This window comes from Equus caballus, chromosome 21, assembly GCF_041296265.1.
Source record: "Equus caballus isolate H_3958 breed thoroughbred chromosome 21, TB-T2T, whole genome shotgun sequence".
In the NCBI taxonomy this organism is placed as follows: domain Eukaryota; kingdom Metazoa; phylum Chordata; class Mammalia; order Perissodactyla; family Equidae; genus Equus; species Equus caballus.
Genome location: NC_091704.1, coordinates 25,350,882 through 25,367,647, shown reverse-complemented (window position 1 = coordinate 25,367,647; position 16,766 = coordinate 25,350,882). Strand labels below are relative to the sequence as shown.

The 16,766-nt window shown below is 55.8% G+C and overlaps 2 protein-coding genes across 2 annotated transcripts; both read left to right on the top strand.

The window, feature by feature from the left end:
* Nucleotides 1-2,799: 2,799 nt before the first annotated feature.
* Nucleotides 2,800-6,874, top strand: LOC138919871 (spermatogenesis-associated protein 31E1-like). The gene is made up of 4 exons (XM_070246459.1): nucleotides 2,800-3,306; nucleotides 4,072-4,132; nucleotides 4,591-4,651; nucleotides 4,935-6,874. Exons 1-4 carry the CDS (start codon nucleotides 3,118-3,120, stop codon nucleotides 6,355-6,357), a joined length of 1,734 nt encoding a protein of 577 aa, XP_070102560.1. The 5' UTR covers nucleotides 2,800-3,117; the 3' UTR covers nucleotides 6,358-6,874.
* A 3,789-nt stretch (nucleotides 6,875-10,663) lies between these two features.
* Nucleotides 10,664-14,083, top strand: LOC138919932 (spermatogenesis-associated protein 31E1-like). Its single transcript, XM_070246809.1, has 4 exons — nucleotides 10,664-10,904; nucleotides 11,667-11,727; nucleotides 12,193-12,253; nucleotides 12,527-14,083. The coding sequence occupies exons 1-4, from the start codon at nucleotides 10,719-10,721 to the stop codon at nucleotides 13,983-13,985; spliced, it is 1,767 nt and encodes a 588-aa protein (XP_070102910.1). The 5' UTR covers nucleotides 10,664-10,718; the 3' UTR covers nucleotides 13,986-14,083.
* Nucleotides 14,084-16,766: the final 2,683 nt, after the last annotated feature.

The window sequence follows — 16,766 nt, the reverse complement described above, 5'->3', positions numbered from 1 at the left end:
GGGTCACCACCTGACGGTGGGTGGGACACTGTGCGCCTAGGGTGGGACGCCGGGGAAGGAGAATAAAGTGCCACTAGAGTTTAACCGCTTACCTACCGGATGACATTTTTTGATTTTTACGATTTCACCCCTTAGAAATAAACCTGCCATGAGCTTCTCTGTGAAGGCTTTTGGGTGAACTGAAATTTGCCTGCCCAGTAAGTATCAATGGCAGTGATGGTGTGAAAATGAACCCGCCTCCAGGATCTCACAAGCAAATGCAACACGGGTTAGAGGCTGAAAGGGCGAAACAGGGCAGAGAGAGTAAACCTAACACGGTATCTTGGATTTGAGCCATTTCCTCAGGAAAAAAATGCCGTTACCTAACGCACGACAGGTGCCGAGGACGTGGGAGGGCCAGGTATCACCACATTGAATAAAACACTGTCAGAACGTATCTGGACAGGAGACCCCTGACCTTCAACCTGTCACAAGCTCTTTGTTCTTCGTCTCCAGAGAACATTAAGTAGACAGAGATCCGCACCTGCGGAGCAGGTCCCCTGAATGAACTGGATTTCCACTTGAATTAAGAAGAAACTAGCTCATGGTTGCTGTGGACTCAAATTATTTGGGAATGAACACACAACTGCAGTTTCTCACTTGAGTACTAGCGCAGAATCGCTAGATTAAATGGTAACGGAATCCAATGAATCCCAACAGAGCAAGAAAATGTCAGTGCGTTCCTGGCCCTCCTATCGCTTCTCTATTGAACGGAAGAGAAAAGGGAACCTTTCTGAAACTCGTCTTAATATCGGAGCAGCAGGCAATTCCTGTACTTCTGTCTTCTGCTATGACAGAGATAGAAATCATCGTGTATGTCAGGGAAACAATCCAATTTCCCTAAATTTGGGGTGGGCGGTCTTTATTTAATACCAGGGGTTCCCCTCTACTATTGACACTGTTCCAGGTGGGTCAGGTTTCCCGGAAGAGCTTTCCGATTGATTTGCATTTTAAAACACATTCGCTCCTCATCCTCTCTCTGAGCTGGCAGGCAGGCCAATTCAGGGAACACGCGGGAGGCCCGAGTCATGTCAGTCCCTGACCTGGGCAGCTGGCTTTGAGGAGGCCCTGAGTCCAGAACTCTTGCGTGCGAGAGCCTGAATGTGGGACTCTGGTCACAGTCATACGCTAGCCAAGCGTCCCAATTAGGAGTCTCAGCTCCAGAAAAAGGTCTTTGTTGGACTTCAGAAGAATAAAGTTGTTTTAACTGTTGAGAAAGACGTTAAAGATCATCTTGGGGCCTGCTAAGAGAGTTACCCTGTTGCAAATTCTGCTGTGATCACACACATTCGTAAATCGGGAACGTATTTATCATGTGAAGCTAGTAAGAACAACGTAGACCTTAACGCTTTTGGTATAAGTAAGATTACCCTATTATCAGTTAAAAGAGTCTCTCTCCGTCGCTGTGTGTATGGATAGCTGTGTAATAACTATAAACCCGGATATCTAAGCACTACCTGTCCAACGAGTCTGAAAAGTTAACACGTTGACCAAAAAGTACAATCCCTAAGTGAACCCCCAGTTCTCACTGAAAAAGGCATGTCCGATGATGTCACCAGGGAATTCCTCTAGGACTCGAAGGGCCCTCTTTCTACAGGTTCAGGCAAGACTCGAGGCTCCGGGGGCCCGGAGGGGGCAGGAAGGGGAAGGCAAGGCCAACTCTGAGAAAGAGATCGCGTGGCGGGCAAACCGGGGAGACCAGAAAGGGCTGCCTCAGACTGGACTCCAACCCGGGCCACGGACCCGGCCCCAACGTCCGCTCTCAAGAGCAGCACTTCAGCTCACTCGAGCCGTGCCCGGCTTCGGGCTGGGCCACACAGCCGTCTAAACTCTGGAAACGGAAGACGGTCTATTTCGGGCGGAATGAGAAGAAACAGGGTCAAGACGACAGAAAAGCTTAGAGAAAATGAGAATGTGCTGAATTCTCTGGTTGGAAAGGCCTGAATTGGTCTGTGCAAATGTGTCCACGCCTGCGTTATGTATGGGCGCGTGTGTGTGTGTGTCTGTGTGTGTGTGTGTGTGTGTGTGTCCAGCACGTCCCATAAGTCTTGGTGAAGGCTTTCTCACTTCAGAAGTAGAAATGCGACTAACATAAAACACATTACTGGGAGGTTTAGTTACTTAAATTTTGATTATGCTTATGTTCCGTAAGAAATGATTAGTTTCCATTTTTGGGTGAGTCGTCCTGAGTGAAGATGGCAAAGGTTGATCGAAACAATAACAACGTTCATATTCAAAGCCAAACAAGCGTAAAATAAAGTGGGACTTCCAGATTGACGAAACCAAAAGCTTGTTACGTGGACAAATGGAGTGGAGACTGGCACAACATCGATGAACCTGGCGGGCGTTACGCTCAGTGGAACAAGCCAGACAGAGGAAGACAGATACTGCCTGGGGTCGCTTAACACGTGAACTCGAAAAACGACAAAAGAAAGGTCAATTCACAGAAACAGAGAGTACAAAAGTGGTGGCCAGCGGCTGTGGAGTGGGAGGGAGAGGGAGAGGCAGGTCAAAGGGGACCAACTCTCAGCCCTGAGATCAAGGAGCTCTGAGGATCTCATGTCTGACGTGGTGACTAGAGTCGAGAACGCTGCATTCTATAACTGAGATCAGCTAAGAGAGCAGCACTTCAGTGTCCTGGCACGCACACACAGAGTCAATAAGTGAGGTGAAAACAACAGTCGGAGTTGAGGACAGAGGAGAATGAGGGTGTGAGTCCCTGGGAACTAGCTCGAATTCCTGGGAGAACTGCAGACTTTCAAAGGCCCTGAGATAGGTGGCTTCAAACCAAGAATCCAGGAGAGGCAAGGAACCGGGCGACAGCTGGCTTCCAGGTGGAAGAAACAGAAAACCAGCTAAGGTCTAGAAGGCCCAGGAGGGTGGAGGGAGGCAGTTGGAGGCCAGTTGGCGGCGCAGGGGCTGGGGTCCAATCGGCTGCCCTCCTCTCGCCTGCCCCTCCCCCCTCCCCCCTCAGGAGCCCCCGTGACACGGCCACAGTTCCACGATGAGGGCGTGGGGTTCTAATCTCCAAGTCACTCCCAGCGCTCAGTTGCCTGAGAGTAGGACTAGACTTGAGACATGGAAACTCCTATCTTACGTCTACAAAGCATTGTTGCTACCTGCTTGAGCTCCAGTGCCGCCTCCTGGGTGATTGGGACCATCCTCCGCATCCTGTATGGACTGGGGCTCTTCCTCCTGTTCTTCCCCCCCTCCCCCAAGAGGAATTCGCCCTCACAACCAACTGACAAAAGGAGAAACGTCAGGAAGGTAAGAAATCCTGGACCCAGACCCACCAGAAGACGAGTCTCTCTCCTCTTTTACTGTGATTTCCACTTCTCTGAATCAACTAGAGGGACCCCAGGGACGGGAAAGAACAGAACATCATCCTTCTAGAGACCAGCCAGGTTGGGTGGGCAGGGGGGAGAGTGGGCACAGGGATTTCGGTCCGAAGACCTCCGAGCAGGAGTCCCGGTGTGGTAGAGGGCTCCAGGGAAAGGCCCCAGAGGCCAGCGACCAGTGGCCACGGACGGGATGCCGAGTGGGATCTGTGGGAAGACAGGCCCTGAGCACCCGTTCCCCAGCCACCTCCCCGGGGCAGGTGTCTCAGGCGGGCCTTTTCTCTGTCGTGGTTGATCTGAGGGCACAGCTGAGCCCCCGAGAGCCTCTGGGCAGGACCTGGAGTGGGGCTGTAGCCTCAGGAAGCAGAGTCCTCCCTGAGGAAGCTCACACGATCCTGTACCTCTGAGAAGGCGCGCGCTTCTCGAGCAGAGGAACAGTGACAGAAGATGCACGCTGGTCCCACATGGGGACCTGCTTACGATCCTCAGAGAAGGAAGACAGCAAACGTCCATTTTGTGTTCAGTTATCCACTTCAAAAGGAAGTAAAAGGGAAGGAACACCCCAGAGCCCCAGGAGTTCAGGGTAGGCAGTCATCCCGCTCACAAACGCTGTGCGTCTGCGGCTGGTCCAGAGAGAGGAGAGGGAGCCTTGGGGCTCAGACCCCGCAGTTTCTTGTCTTTTCTCTCACCTCAGCGTCAAGTGGAGCCCAGAGGGAGGAGCAGCAGGAGCAGGAAGAAAAGGGGAGCTTTGAAAGGTAAGCAAGCTCCTGCCATTCAGCCCTGTGCCCCAGAGCTGGCCTGCACCTCCTGTCCCTGAGCGCCCAGCTCCGTGGGCTCGAGGATGCCAGGGACAGAGCCTGTCCCTCAGGAAACAGAGCCCTCAGCGAGGCTCCCGGCAAGGAGAGGAAAACCTGAGTGCTTGCCAGATGCTGTGCGCGGAACCAAGGCCCAGGCCAGCAGGCGTCCGGAACAGGGTGTTGCCCAGCAGGGGCATGTGGGCTGTGGTGGAGGTTGAAGCACTTGGTCCACGACAAACCTCAACCCATCAGCAGCCTTGCCATCCCCGTCAGGGATCCCGTGGCCTTGGGCACTGGTGCCTGGGCTCCAGAGTCTGACCTCAAACGGTCTCCCCTAAAGGCACACTGCACGCAGCCTCCTGCCAGAGCCCTAGGCCCCCGCCTTCACGGCTGTGACCCAGTGCCCTCATTTCTAGCTTACAGAGCTGGCCGGAAGGACCTGGCAGAAGTGGGGGGCCTGAGGTCCCTTTCGCCAAGGTAAGGAATCTTGCCCTTCTCTCCTGGGCTTCTTCCTCGCAGAGTCTCTGACGTGCCCCGGGGCTACAGGCAGCTTGGGGCTGAGCTGGGAGGGGAGCCATGGGGCAGGGGGTGGCAAGAGGCCTGGCGGGGAGGGACAGCAGGAGAATTCGGTGAAGTGAAGGGAGGGCCAGGGAGGGCCATGGCTCTCAAGGGGCCACCCGCACCTGGCCTGGCCTGGCCTGCCCTGCTGTCCCAGGGCCCTCTGCTCCTGGCTACAGCTTGTGCATCTTGTTTCCCGCAGCTCCCCGGGGAGGCTGTCTTGTAAGGGGTGCTTCCATCGCTTGACATCTCAAGCCTCCCCTGGGGAGGCGTGCAAGACAGCGTCTGCTAGAGTCCGCCAGCCACGCGGGAAGCCCGTGCAAGGTGCTCCTCTCACCACGGCTCCAGCACTTTCCCTGGCTCTTCTCACCCAGCGCACTCTACCTTGGGCCTCCACCCTGCCAGCAGAACCGCCCTCGGCCCTGACCACCACTCCACTACGCCCTGTTGCCACGAGCTCGGCCCCAGCTCACTCGTGTTGGCCATTTCCCAACTCAGGCCACGGCCGCGTGAGCTGTCGCGTTGAAACGTTCCCCTCCCGCTGGAACACGATCCAGGTCTTGTTCTTCCCCGTGCCGTCGCACTTCGGGTCCCAGCAAGGGCCCCTGTCCTGCCACCCACCAGTGGCCTCATTCTGGGGAGGCCCCACACATAGGGAGGGAGAGACCGACAGCCCCTCAGTCGCCAACCCTGACGCCCAGAAGCTGCTCGAGACAGACATCACGGAGAGCATGCAAACGGAGGTCTGGGAAGAAGAACAAGACGATCCACGCACTCCTCAGATGCTCCCAGCACACACTATCACGTCTGGGCTGAATTTCCGCTGGGGCCTACCCCTCCTGCCCTTGGGGCCTGCAGCTCTGGAAGCATGTGAGGCTCAACCCTCGGCCCTTCCACGGTCCCCTCTGCCCCCCGCAGCCACCTGTGATTCTGGGGCCCCCTCGAAAGCTGACTCTGCACACTTGACGGGAAAACCTCTTGAGCCTCCTCCGGGTGACCAGGTCTTAACTTGGACGACCAAACCATCAGTTCCCAGGCTGGCCCGTCCCCTCCCTGCTCCCTCACCTGTGTGTGAGGAAAATCAGAAGGCCCTGGGAGGGACCCTACCTGGCGATGGCAGTGGGCCCTCAGAAGCCTCTCTCTCGGGACAGGAGGGCCGGCCGCCTTCTCCAACCTTCCCACGCGGCCTCTCAGAGAGAAAAGGGCGGGGTGGGACCTTCGTGGGGGCCGAGCAAGGCCGTCGGGGGCCGACTTCAGGGTCCCCCGTGGCCAGGGAAGAGCCTCGGGAGGAGAGCAGGGGTGGGGCCTCACCAGAGCCCTGCCGCGGGGTGGCAACACTGGACGGGGAGTCAGGGTCCCAGTCTCGGAGCCAGGTCGGGGACGTGGGAGACACCCTCGAGACCAAACCCCTCCAGCCCCCGCCTGCAAAGGAAGAGGATCCTCGCGACAGCCCTCTCAGAAAAATGTTGAGACGCCTCCTGCCCTGCCTGAGGCCCAACAAGGAGGAAGCACCAGAGGAGCCCCTCGCAAAGGCAAGCCCGCCTCAGCCACCGCCCAGAGCCGGGCACGGGTCACACACAGCTCGGCGTCGGATGGCGGGGCTGTTCAGGCGCCATCGACAGTGACATCCTGTGTCTGCGTCCTGGGAGGGAAACTGAGGCTGGCCGAGAACTTCTGGCCTCCCAGCAGAAGCATCGCAAAACCCATTTCAGGCCTGGCAAGCCGGACATACCTGTCACCACGACGTTCCCTCCTCCCCAGAGCAGAGGAGAACAATCACAGAGGACAGTCCCCAACCCACCTCCAGGGACCACAACTGTCCGAATACGAGGGGATGGATCAGAGCAGGCATGGCGACGGGACCCTGCCATCCGGGCAGCCGCGGTCCCCGGCCAAACCCTGCCAGCCTGGGCTGAGGGTGGCAGCTGCCTCAGCCAATCCATTACCCGCCACGCTCTCCTCAGATATGCCTCTCCCGGGATGAGCAGACTGTGCCTGACACAGCTTTCCTCGTAGGAACGCTTCTCTGCCCGAACGGGCAAGCGGACGAACAGAAAACCTGGTTTTGCTCCTTATCCCACCCTCCGTGCTAATGCTGTCCTCCTACCCCAATTTTCCCCAAATACACTTGTTTTCTCCCTAGAGGTCGTGGCTTCTGTCTGTGCCCTGCTAGGGGGAAAGAACGGGGTCAGGCTCCGCCCTTCCTGAGCGTCTGCTTTGGCTTCCAGAAGGGACAGGGCCATGGGGGGAGGCCGACTGCAGCGTGGCTCACCTGCCCTCGCCCCAGCTCCCCCATTGCACCTCAAGTCCCCATCACACCGTCCTTACAAAAACCAATGGAAGCTTTGGGCTCTTTCCAGATGAGCAAAACCTCTAAGACCCCAAGCCCACGATGGGCCCCGCCTGTCCTCTCCTGCGTTCTCTGGCCCTTGAACTTGTGGGGCTGTAGGGAGGGGCTTTGCAGAGGCTCCAGCAAGCGTAGAGACAGGCTCACAGGTCACAGAGTGGGGAGGGGAGTGTGGGGCAGTGCTGGCCCTGAGTCCGGAGGGCGAGGAAGCTTGCCCTGCACCCCGAGCTCTCGCTGGGAATAGGTGAGGACGCTGCCCCGGGAGCTGCTCCTCTCCCTGCTGAAGCGGCCGTGGAGATGGGCCTGCGCATCCCTCTCGGCCCAGCGTCCCCGTCCCTCTGTGCTTGTCACAGTCTGGAGCAGCAGCGACAAGGATGGCTGCGCTCCCGGCTCTGAGGGCGGGCGGGTGGGGAGCACGCGTGCTGCTGTGGGCCTCACCCCTCTGCCCAGAGGAGCTCAGAGCCCTGCTCTCCTGCCCCTGCCTTCTCCTCCTGGGGAACGGAGCCGGGGGTGAGTGTGTGGGGTCACCACCTGACGGTGGGTGGGACACTGTGCGCCTAGGGTGGGACGCCGGGGAAGGAGAATAAAGTGCCACTAGAGTTTAACCGCTTACCTACCGGATGACATTTTTTGATTTTTACGATTTCACCCCTTAGAAATAAACCTGCCATGAGCTTCTCTGTGAAGGCTTTTGGGTGAACTGAAATTTGCCTGCCCAGTAAGTATCAATGGCAGTGATGGTGTGAAAATGAACCCGCCTCCAGGATCTCACAAGCAAATGCAACACGGGTTAGAGGCTGAAAGGGCGAAACAGGGCAGAGAGAGTAAACCTAACACGGTATCTTGGATTTGAGCCATTTCCTCAGGAAAAAAATGCCGTTACCTAACGCACGACAGGTGCCGAGGACGTGGGAGGGCCAGGTATCACCACATTGAATAAAACACTGTCAGAACGTATCTGGACAGGAGACCCCTGACCTTCAACCTGTCACAAGCTCTTTGTTCTTCGTCTCCAGAGAACATTAAGTAGACAGAGATCCGCACCTGCGGAGCAGGTCCCCTGAATGAACTGGATTTCCACTTGAATTAAGAAGAAACTAGCTCATGGTTGCTGTGGACTCAAATTATTTGGGAATGAACACACAACTGCAGTTTCTCACTTGAGTACTAGCGCAGAATCGCTAGATTAAATGGTAACGGAATCCAATGAATCCCAACAGAGCAAGAAAATGTCAGTGCGTTCCTGGCCCTCCTATCGCTTCTCTATTGAACGGAAGAGAAAAGGGAACCTTTCTGAAACTCGTCTTAATATCGGAGCAGCAGGCAATTCCTGTACTTCTGTCTTCTGCTATGACAGAGATAGAAATCATCGTGTATGTCAGGGAAACAATCCAATTTCCCTAAATTTGGGGTGGGCGGTCTTTATTTAATACCAGGGGTTCCCCTCTACTATTGACACTGTTCCAGGTGGGTCAGGTTTCCCGGAAGAGCTTTCCGATTGATTTGCATTTTAAAACACATTCGCTCCTCATCCTCTCTCTGAGCTGGCAGGCAGGCCAATTCAGGGAACACGCGGGAGGCCCGAGTCATGTCAGTCCCTGACCTGGGCAGCTGGCTTTGAGGAGGCCCTGAGTCCAGAACTCTTGCGTGCGAGAGCCTGAATGTGGGACTCTGGTCACAGTCATACGCTAGCCAAGCGTCCCAATTAGGAGTCCCAGCTCCAGAAAAAGGTCTTTGTTGGACTTCAGAAGAACAAAGTTGTTTTAACTGTTGAGAAAGACGTTAAAGATCATCTTGGGGCCTGCTAAGAGAGTTACCCTGTTGCAAATTCTGCTGTGATCACACACATTCGTAAATCGGGAACGTATTTATCATGTGAAGCTAGTAAGAACAACGTAGACCTTAACGCTTTTGGTATAAGTAAGATTACCCTATTATCAGTTAAAAGAGTCTCTCTCCGTCGCTGTGTGTATGGATAGCTGTGTAATAACTATAAACCCGGATATCTAAGCACTACCTGTCCAACGAGTCTGAAAAGTTAACACGTTGACCAAAAAGTACAATCCCTAAGTGAACCCCCAGTTCTCACTGAAAAAGGCATGTCCGATGATGTCACCAGGGAATTCCTCTAGGACTCGAAGGGCCCTCTTTCTACAGGTTCAGGCAAGACTCGAGGCTCCGGGGGCCCGGAGGGGGCAGGAAGGGGAAGGCAAGGCCAACTCTGAGAAAGAGATCGCGTGGAGGGCAAACCGGGGAGACCAGAAAGGGCTGCCTCAGACTGGACTCCAACCGGGGCCACGGACCCGGCCCCAACGTCCGCTCTCAAGAGCAGCACTTCAGCTCACTCGAGCCGTGCCCGGCTTCGGGCTGGGCCACACAGCCGTCTGGACTCTGGAAACTGAAGACTGTCTATTTGAGGCAGAGTAAGAAGAAATGGGGTCAAGACGACATAAGAGATTAAAGAAAATGGGAATATGCTTAATTCTCTGCTTTGAAAATACTGAAGTGTTCTGTGCCAATGTGTCCACGCCTGCGTATGTGCGGGCGTGTGTGTGTGTGTGTGTCTGTGTGTGTGTGTCCAGCATGTGCCATAAGTCTTGGTAAAGGCTTTCTCACTGCAGAAGCAGAAACGCTACTGACACAAAACACATCATTGGGAGGTTTAATTACTTAAACTTTTAGTATGCTTACGTTAAATAATAAATGATTAGTTTCAATTTGGGGGTGAGTCGTTCGGAGTGAAGATGGCAAAGGTTGGTGGAAACAATAACAACGTTCGTATTCAAAACCAAATAAGTGCAAAGTAAAGTGGGACTTGCAGATTGACGAAACCAAAAGCTTGTTATGTGGACAAATGGAGCTGAGATTTGCGCAACATGGATGAACCTGGCGGGCGTTATGCTCAATGAAACGAGCCAGACAGAGAAGCACAGATACTGCCTGGGCTCACTTACACGTGAACTCGGAAAACTATAAAAGAAAGGTCAACTCATGGAAACAGAGAATAGAAAAGTGGTGGCCAGCGGCTGTGGGGTGGGGGAAATAGAGAGAGGCAGGTGAAAGGAGACAAACTTTCAGCTCTCAGATGAAAAACGTCGGAGGTTCTAATGTCTGGCGTGGTGACTACAGTCGAGAACACTGAATTGCATAATTGAAATCAGCTAGGAGACTGGCACTTCAGTGTCCTCTCACACACACACACACACACACACACACACACACAAAGTCACTAGGTGAGGTGAAAACAGCAATCAGAGTTGAGGACAGAGGAGGATCAGGGTATGAATCCCTGGGAACTAGATCAAATTCCTGGGAGAACTTCAGACTTTCGAAGGCCATGAGATAGCTGGCTTCAAACCAAGAATCCAGGAGACGCAAGGAACCCGGTGACCTCTGGCTTCCAGGGGGAAGACATAGAAAACTAGCTAAGGTCTCGAAGGCCCAGGAGGGTAGAGGGAGGGAGACGTAGGCTAGAGGGTGGGGGAGGGGCTCTGGTCCAGCCTGCTCCCCTGCTGTCCCCTCCGCAGCCCTCAAGAGCCCTTTGTGACAAGGCCGCACTTCTGTCATGGGGGCCTGGGGTAATAATCTCCAAGCCACTCCCAGAGCTCAGTTGCCTGAGGGCAGCACTGCATTTCTGACATGCAGAATCCTCTCATGTTTCTGAAAAGCCTCTTTGCTACCTGGCCGAGCTCCAGTTCCACTTCCTGGGTGATTGGGACCATCCTCCCCTTCCTGTGTGGACTGGGGCTCTTCCTCCTGCGCCTTCCCTCCCTGCAGAGGAATCCATCCTCGCGACCACCTTGTGAACGCAGAAACATAAGGAAGGTAAGAAACCCTGGGCAGAGACCCACCAGAAGATGAGTCTCTCTTCTGTTCTACTGTCATTTCCAAGATTCTGAATCAAAGTAGAGGGACTCCGGAACTGGCAGAGAATACAACATCCTCCTTCCACGGACAAGCCAGGCTGGGCGAGCAGGGATTAGAGAGGGCACGAGGATTTCCCTCGGAAGATCTCAGAGCAGGAGTCCAGGTGTGGTAGAGGGCTCCAGGGAAAGTCCCCAGTCCAGTGACCAGCGGCTGAGGAAGGGATGCTGAGTGGGATCTGCGTGGGAGGACGGGTCTTGAGCTCTGGTTCCCCCACCGCCTTCCTGGGGCAGGCGTCTTGAGCAGGCCTTTCCTCTGTCGGGGCTGATCTGAGGGCAGTGCTGAGCCCCCGAGAGCCTCCAGGCAGGGTCTGGAGTGGGGCTCGGGCCTCGGGAAGCAGAGTCCTCCCCGAGGAAGCTCAGAGGCTTCTGGACGTCTGCGAACGTGCGTGATTCTTGAACAGAGGAACAGTGACGAAAGAAATCCATGGTGGGTCTCACATAGAAAATCATCCTTCCTCACGTTCTCCAAAGAAGGAAGACACCAAAGATCCGTTTCACGTTCTAGTCTCCACTTCAAAAACGAGTAAAAGGAAAGAAACACCCCCGGGCGCCAGGAGCTGAGTGTAGGCAGTCCTCTTCCTCATAAACGCTAAGTGTCCACGGCTGGTCCAGAGATAGGAGAGGGAGCCCCCACAGCTGCTTCTTTTTTCTCTCATTTCAGCGTCAAGTGGAGCCCAGAGGGAAGAGCAGCAGGAGCAGGAAGAAAAGGGGAGCTTTGAAAGGTAAGCTCCTGCCATTCAGCCCCGTGCCCCAGAGCTGGCCCCCATCTCCTGTCCCTGAGCGCCCAGCTCCACGGGCTCGAGGATGCCAGGGGCAGAACCCGTCCCTCAGGAAACAGAACACTCAGGGAGGTTTGCGGGAGGGAGACGAAAACCTGAGGACTTGCCACATTCTGTGCTGGGAACCAGGGCCCGGGCCAGGAGGGGCCTGGAACAGGGTCTCGTCCAGCCGGGGCACGTGGGCTGTGGTGGAGGTGGAAGCGCGTGGTCAATGACATAGCTCAACCCATCAGCAGCCTTGCCAGCCCCATCAGGGATCCGGTGGCCTTGGACACTGGTGCCCGGGTTCGACAGTCTGACCTCCCAACAGACTCCCCTAAAGGCACAGTGCACGCAGCCTCCTGTAAGAGCCCTCTCCACCGCCCCTGCCCCGCTTTCAGTGCTGTGACCCAGTCTCCTGATTTCTAGCTCCCAGAGCTGCTGGGAAGGGCCTGGCAGAAGTGCGGGGCCAGGTGTCGCTTTCGCACAGGTAAGGGATCTTGCCCTTCTCTCCCGGACTTCTTGCTCCCAGAGTCTCTGGTGTGGCCCCAGGGCTGCAGGCAGCTTGGGGCTGAGCTGGGAGGGGAGCCACGGGGACAGGGGTGGCCAAAGGCCTGCGGTGAGGCAGAGCAGGAGAATTTGGTGAAGTGGAGGTGGGGCCATGGAGGGCCATGGCTCCCAAGGGGCCACCCCCGCCTGGACTGCCCTGCTGTCCCGGGCCCCTCTGCTCCCGGCTGCAGCTTGTGCCTCCTGGCTCCCGCAGCTCCCCAGGGAGGCTGTCTTCCAAGGGATGCTCCCATCGCTCATCATGTCAAGGCTACCCTGGGGAGGCGAGCAACACAGCATACGCCAGAGCCCAGCAGCCACGCGGAAAGCCTGTGGCAGGTGCTACTCTCACCATGACTCCAGCACATTCCCTGGGGCCTCTGACCCACACCCCTATACCTCTGGCCTCCACCCTGCCGGCGGAACCTCCAGCTGACTTGACCAGAATCCCACCGGACACTACTGCCATGAGCACAGCTCCAGCTCACTCCTCTTGGCCATTTCCCAACTCAGGCCACGGCCGCATGAGCTGGCGCGTCGAGTTCCTCTCGCAGTGGCACATGATCAAGGTCTTGTTCTTCCCCGGGTCAGCGCACCTCCAGTCCCAGCAAGGGCACCTGTCCTGCCACCGACCAGTGGCCTCATTCCGGGGAGGCCCCACACACAGGGAGGGAGAGACGGAGAGCCCCTCACTTGCCAACCCTGATGCGCCAAAGCTGCTCAAGATGGAAATCAGGAAAAGAACACAGACGAAGGCCTGGCCAGAGAAAGAAGAACAAGACGCCCCAGGCAGCCCTCAGATGCTCGAAGCACCCAGTATCACGTCTGGGCTGAATGTCCGCTGGCGCCCACCCTTCCCGTCCTTGGAGTCGGCTGAGCTGAACGCAAGTGAGGCTCAACCCTTGGCCCTTCCACGGTCTACTTTTCCCTCCTCTGCCACCCGTGATTCCGGCACCCGCTTGAAGGCCGACAGTGCAGAGTTCTCGGGAAAACCTCTTGAGCCCCACCCAGGAGAGAAACATAAGACTTTGACCACAAAAGCATCAGTTCCGCGCCTGGCCCCTCCCCTCCCTTCAACTTCCCCTGTGAGTGAGGAAAACCAGAAGGCCCCGGGAGGGACCCTACCTGGCAATGGCTGTGGGCCCTCCGAGGCCTCTCTGATGGGACAGCAGGGCCGGCCGCCTTCTCCGAGCTTCGCATTCAGCCTCTCGGACAGAAATGGGCAGAGCGGGACGGTCGTGGGGGCCGAGCAAGGCCGTCTACACCTGAGTCCAGGGTCAGCAATGGCCAGGAACGAGCCTCTGAAAGAGAGTGGAGGTGGGGCGTCACCAGAGCCCTGCCGTGGGGTGGCAACACTGGAGGGCGAGTCAGGGTCCCAGTCTTGGAGCCAGGTCGGAGGAACAGGAGACGCCCTCGGGACCAAACCCCTCCAGGCCCTGCCGGAAAAAGAAGAGGTTTTTCACGTCAGCCCTCTCAGAAAAATGTTGAGACGCCTCCTGCCCTGCCTGAGGCCCAACAAGGAGGAAGCACCAGAGGAGCCCCTTGCAAAGGCAAGCCCGCGTCAGCCACCGCCCAGAGCCAGGCACGGGTCACACGCAGCTCGGCGTCGGATGGCAGGGCTGTTCAGGCGCCATCCACAGTATCATCCTTTGTCTGGGCGCTGGGAGACAGACTGAGGGTTCGCCAAGGACTTCTGGTTTTTCTCCTGACCTCACCCTCTGTGCTGATGGTGCCTTCCAACCCCGATTTCCCCCAAATACATGTTTTTTTCCCCTGAGACCTGGTGGCCTCCGTCTCGCCCTGCTAGGGGTAGAAGCAGGGTCAGGCTCCGCCCTCCCTGAGTGTCTACTGTGGCTTCCAGAAGGGGCAGGGCCATGGGGGGAGGCTGACTGCAGCGTGGCTCACGCGCCCTGGCCCCAACTCCCTCATTGCACGCGAAGTACCCATCACGCCATCCTTACAAAAACAAACGGAAGCTTTAGGCTATTCCCAGATGAGCAAAACCTCTAGACCCCAGCCCAGGATGGGCCCCACCCGTCCTCTCCTGCGTTCTCTGGCCCTTGAGCTTCTGGGGCTGTAGGGAGGGGGTTTGCAGAGGCTCCGGGAAGTGTAGAGACAGAGTCACAGGTCACAGGGCGGGGAGGGGAGTGTGGGGCAGTGCTGGCCCTGAGTCCGGAGCGGGAAAGCTTGCCCCGCACCCCGAGCTCTTGGTGGGAATAGATGACGCTGCCCCAGGAGCTTCTTCTGTCCCTGCTGAAGCTGCCGTGGAGATGGGCCTGCGCAACCCTCTCGGCCCAGCGTCGCCCTCCCTCTGTCCTTGTCACAGTCTGGAAGAGCAGCGACGACCACGACTGAGCTCCGGCCTCTGAGGGTGGGCGGTTGGGGAGCACAGAGGCTGCTGCGGGCCTGTCCCCTCCGCCCAGAGGGGCACAGGGCCCTGCTCTCCTGCACCTGCCTTCTCCTCCTGGGGAATGGAGCCGGGGGTGAGTGTGTGGCGGCATGATCTGATGGTGGGACACTGTGCACCTAGGCTGGGACCCGGGAGAAGGAGACAAAGTGCCACCAGAGTTTAACCACTTACCTACTGAAGGACAGTTTTTGGTTTTTGTAATGTCCCCTATGCATAAAGCTGCTATGAACTTCTGGGGAAGGTTTTGGCGTGAACCTAAATTTTTCTGCACGGTTAATATCAATGGCAATGAGTAACGAAGGCTTGAAAATGGGCCAGCCTCCAGGAACTTAGAAAGAATGCAACACGCATTAGAGGTTGAAAGGCTGAAACAGGGCAGAGAGACTAACCCTAACACCATATCTTAGATTGAGCCATTTCCTCAGGAAAAAAATGCCGTTACCTAACGCACGACAGGTGCCGAGGACGTGGGAGGGCCAGGTATCACCACATTGAATAAAACACTGTCAGAACGTATCTGGACAGGAGACCCCTGACCTTCAACCTGTCACAAGCTCTTTGTTCTTCGTCTCCAGAGAACATTAAGTAGACAGAGATCCGCACCTGCGGAGCAGGTCCCCTGAATGAACTGGATTTCCACTTGAATTAAGAAGAAACTAGCTCATGGTTGCTGTGGACTCAAATTATTTGGGAATGAACACACAACTGCAGTTTCTCACTTGAGTACTAGCGCAGAATCGCTAGATTAAATGGTAACGGAATCCAATGAATCCCAACAGAGCAAGAAAATGTCAGTGCGTTCCTGGCCCTCCTATCGCTTCTCTATTGAACGGAAGAGAAAAGGGAACCTTTCTGAAACTCGTCTTAATATCGGAGCAGCAGGCAATTCCTGTACTTCTGTCTTCTGCTATGACAGAGATAGAAATCATCGTGTATGTCAGGGAAACAATCCAATTTCCCTAAATTTGGGGTGGGCGGTCTTTATTTAATACCAGGGGTTCCCCTCTACTATTGACACTGTTCCAGGTGGGTCAGGTTTCCCGGAAGAGCTTTCCGATTGATTTGCATTTTAAAACACATTCGCTCCTCATCCTCTCTCTGAGCTGGCAGGCAGGCCAATTCAGGGAACACGCGGGAGGCCCGAGTCATGTCAGTCCCTGACCTGGGCAGCTGGCTTTGAGGAGGCCCTGAGTCCAGAACTCTTGCGTGCGAGAGCCTGAATGTGGGACTCTGGTCACAGTCATACGCTAGCCAAGCGTCCCAATTAGGAGTCCCAGCTCCAGAAAAAGGTCTTTGTTGGACTTCAGAAGAACAAAGTTGTTTTAACTGTTGAGAAAGACGTTAAAGATCATCTTGGGGCCTGCTAAGAGAGTTACCCTGTTGCAAATTCTGCTGTGATCACACACATTCGTAAATCGGGAACGTATTTATCATGTGAAGCTAGTAAGAACAACGTAGACCTTAACGCTTTTGGTATAAGTAAGATTACCCTATTATCACTTAAAAGAGTCTCTCTCCGTCGCTGTGTGTATGGATAGCTGTGTAATAAGTATAAACCCGGATATCTAAGCACTACCTGTCCAACGAGTCTGAAAAGTTAACACGTTGACCAAAAAGTACAATCCCTAAGTGAACCCCCAGTTCTCACTGAAAAAGGCATGTCCGATGATGTCACCAGGGAATTCCTCTAGGACTCGAAGGGCCCTCTTTCTACAGGTTCAGGCAAGACTCGAGGCTCCGGGGGCCCGGAGGGGGCAGGAAGGGGAAGGCAAGGCCAACTCTGAGAAAGAGATCGCGTGGCGGGCAAACCGGGGAGACCAGAAAGGGCTGCCTCAGACTGGACTCCAACCCGGGCCACGGACCCGGCCCCAACGTCCGCTCTCAAGAGCAGCACTTCAGCTCACTCGAGCCGTGCCCGGCTTCGGGCTGGGCCACACAGCCGTCTAAACTCTGGAAACGGAAGACGGTCTATTTCGGGCGGAATGAGAAGAAACAGGGTCAAGACGACAGAAAAGCTTAGAGAAAATGAGAATGTGCTGAATTCTCT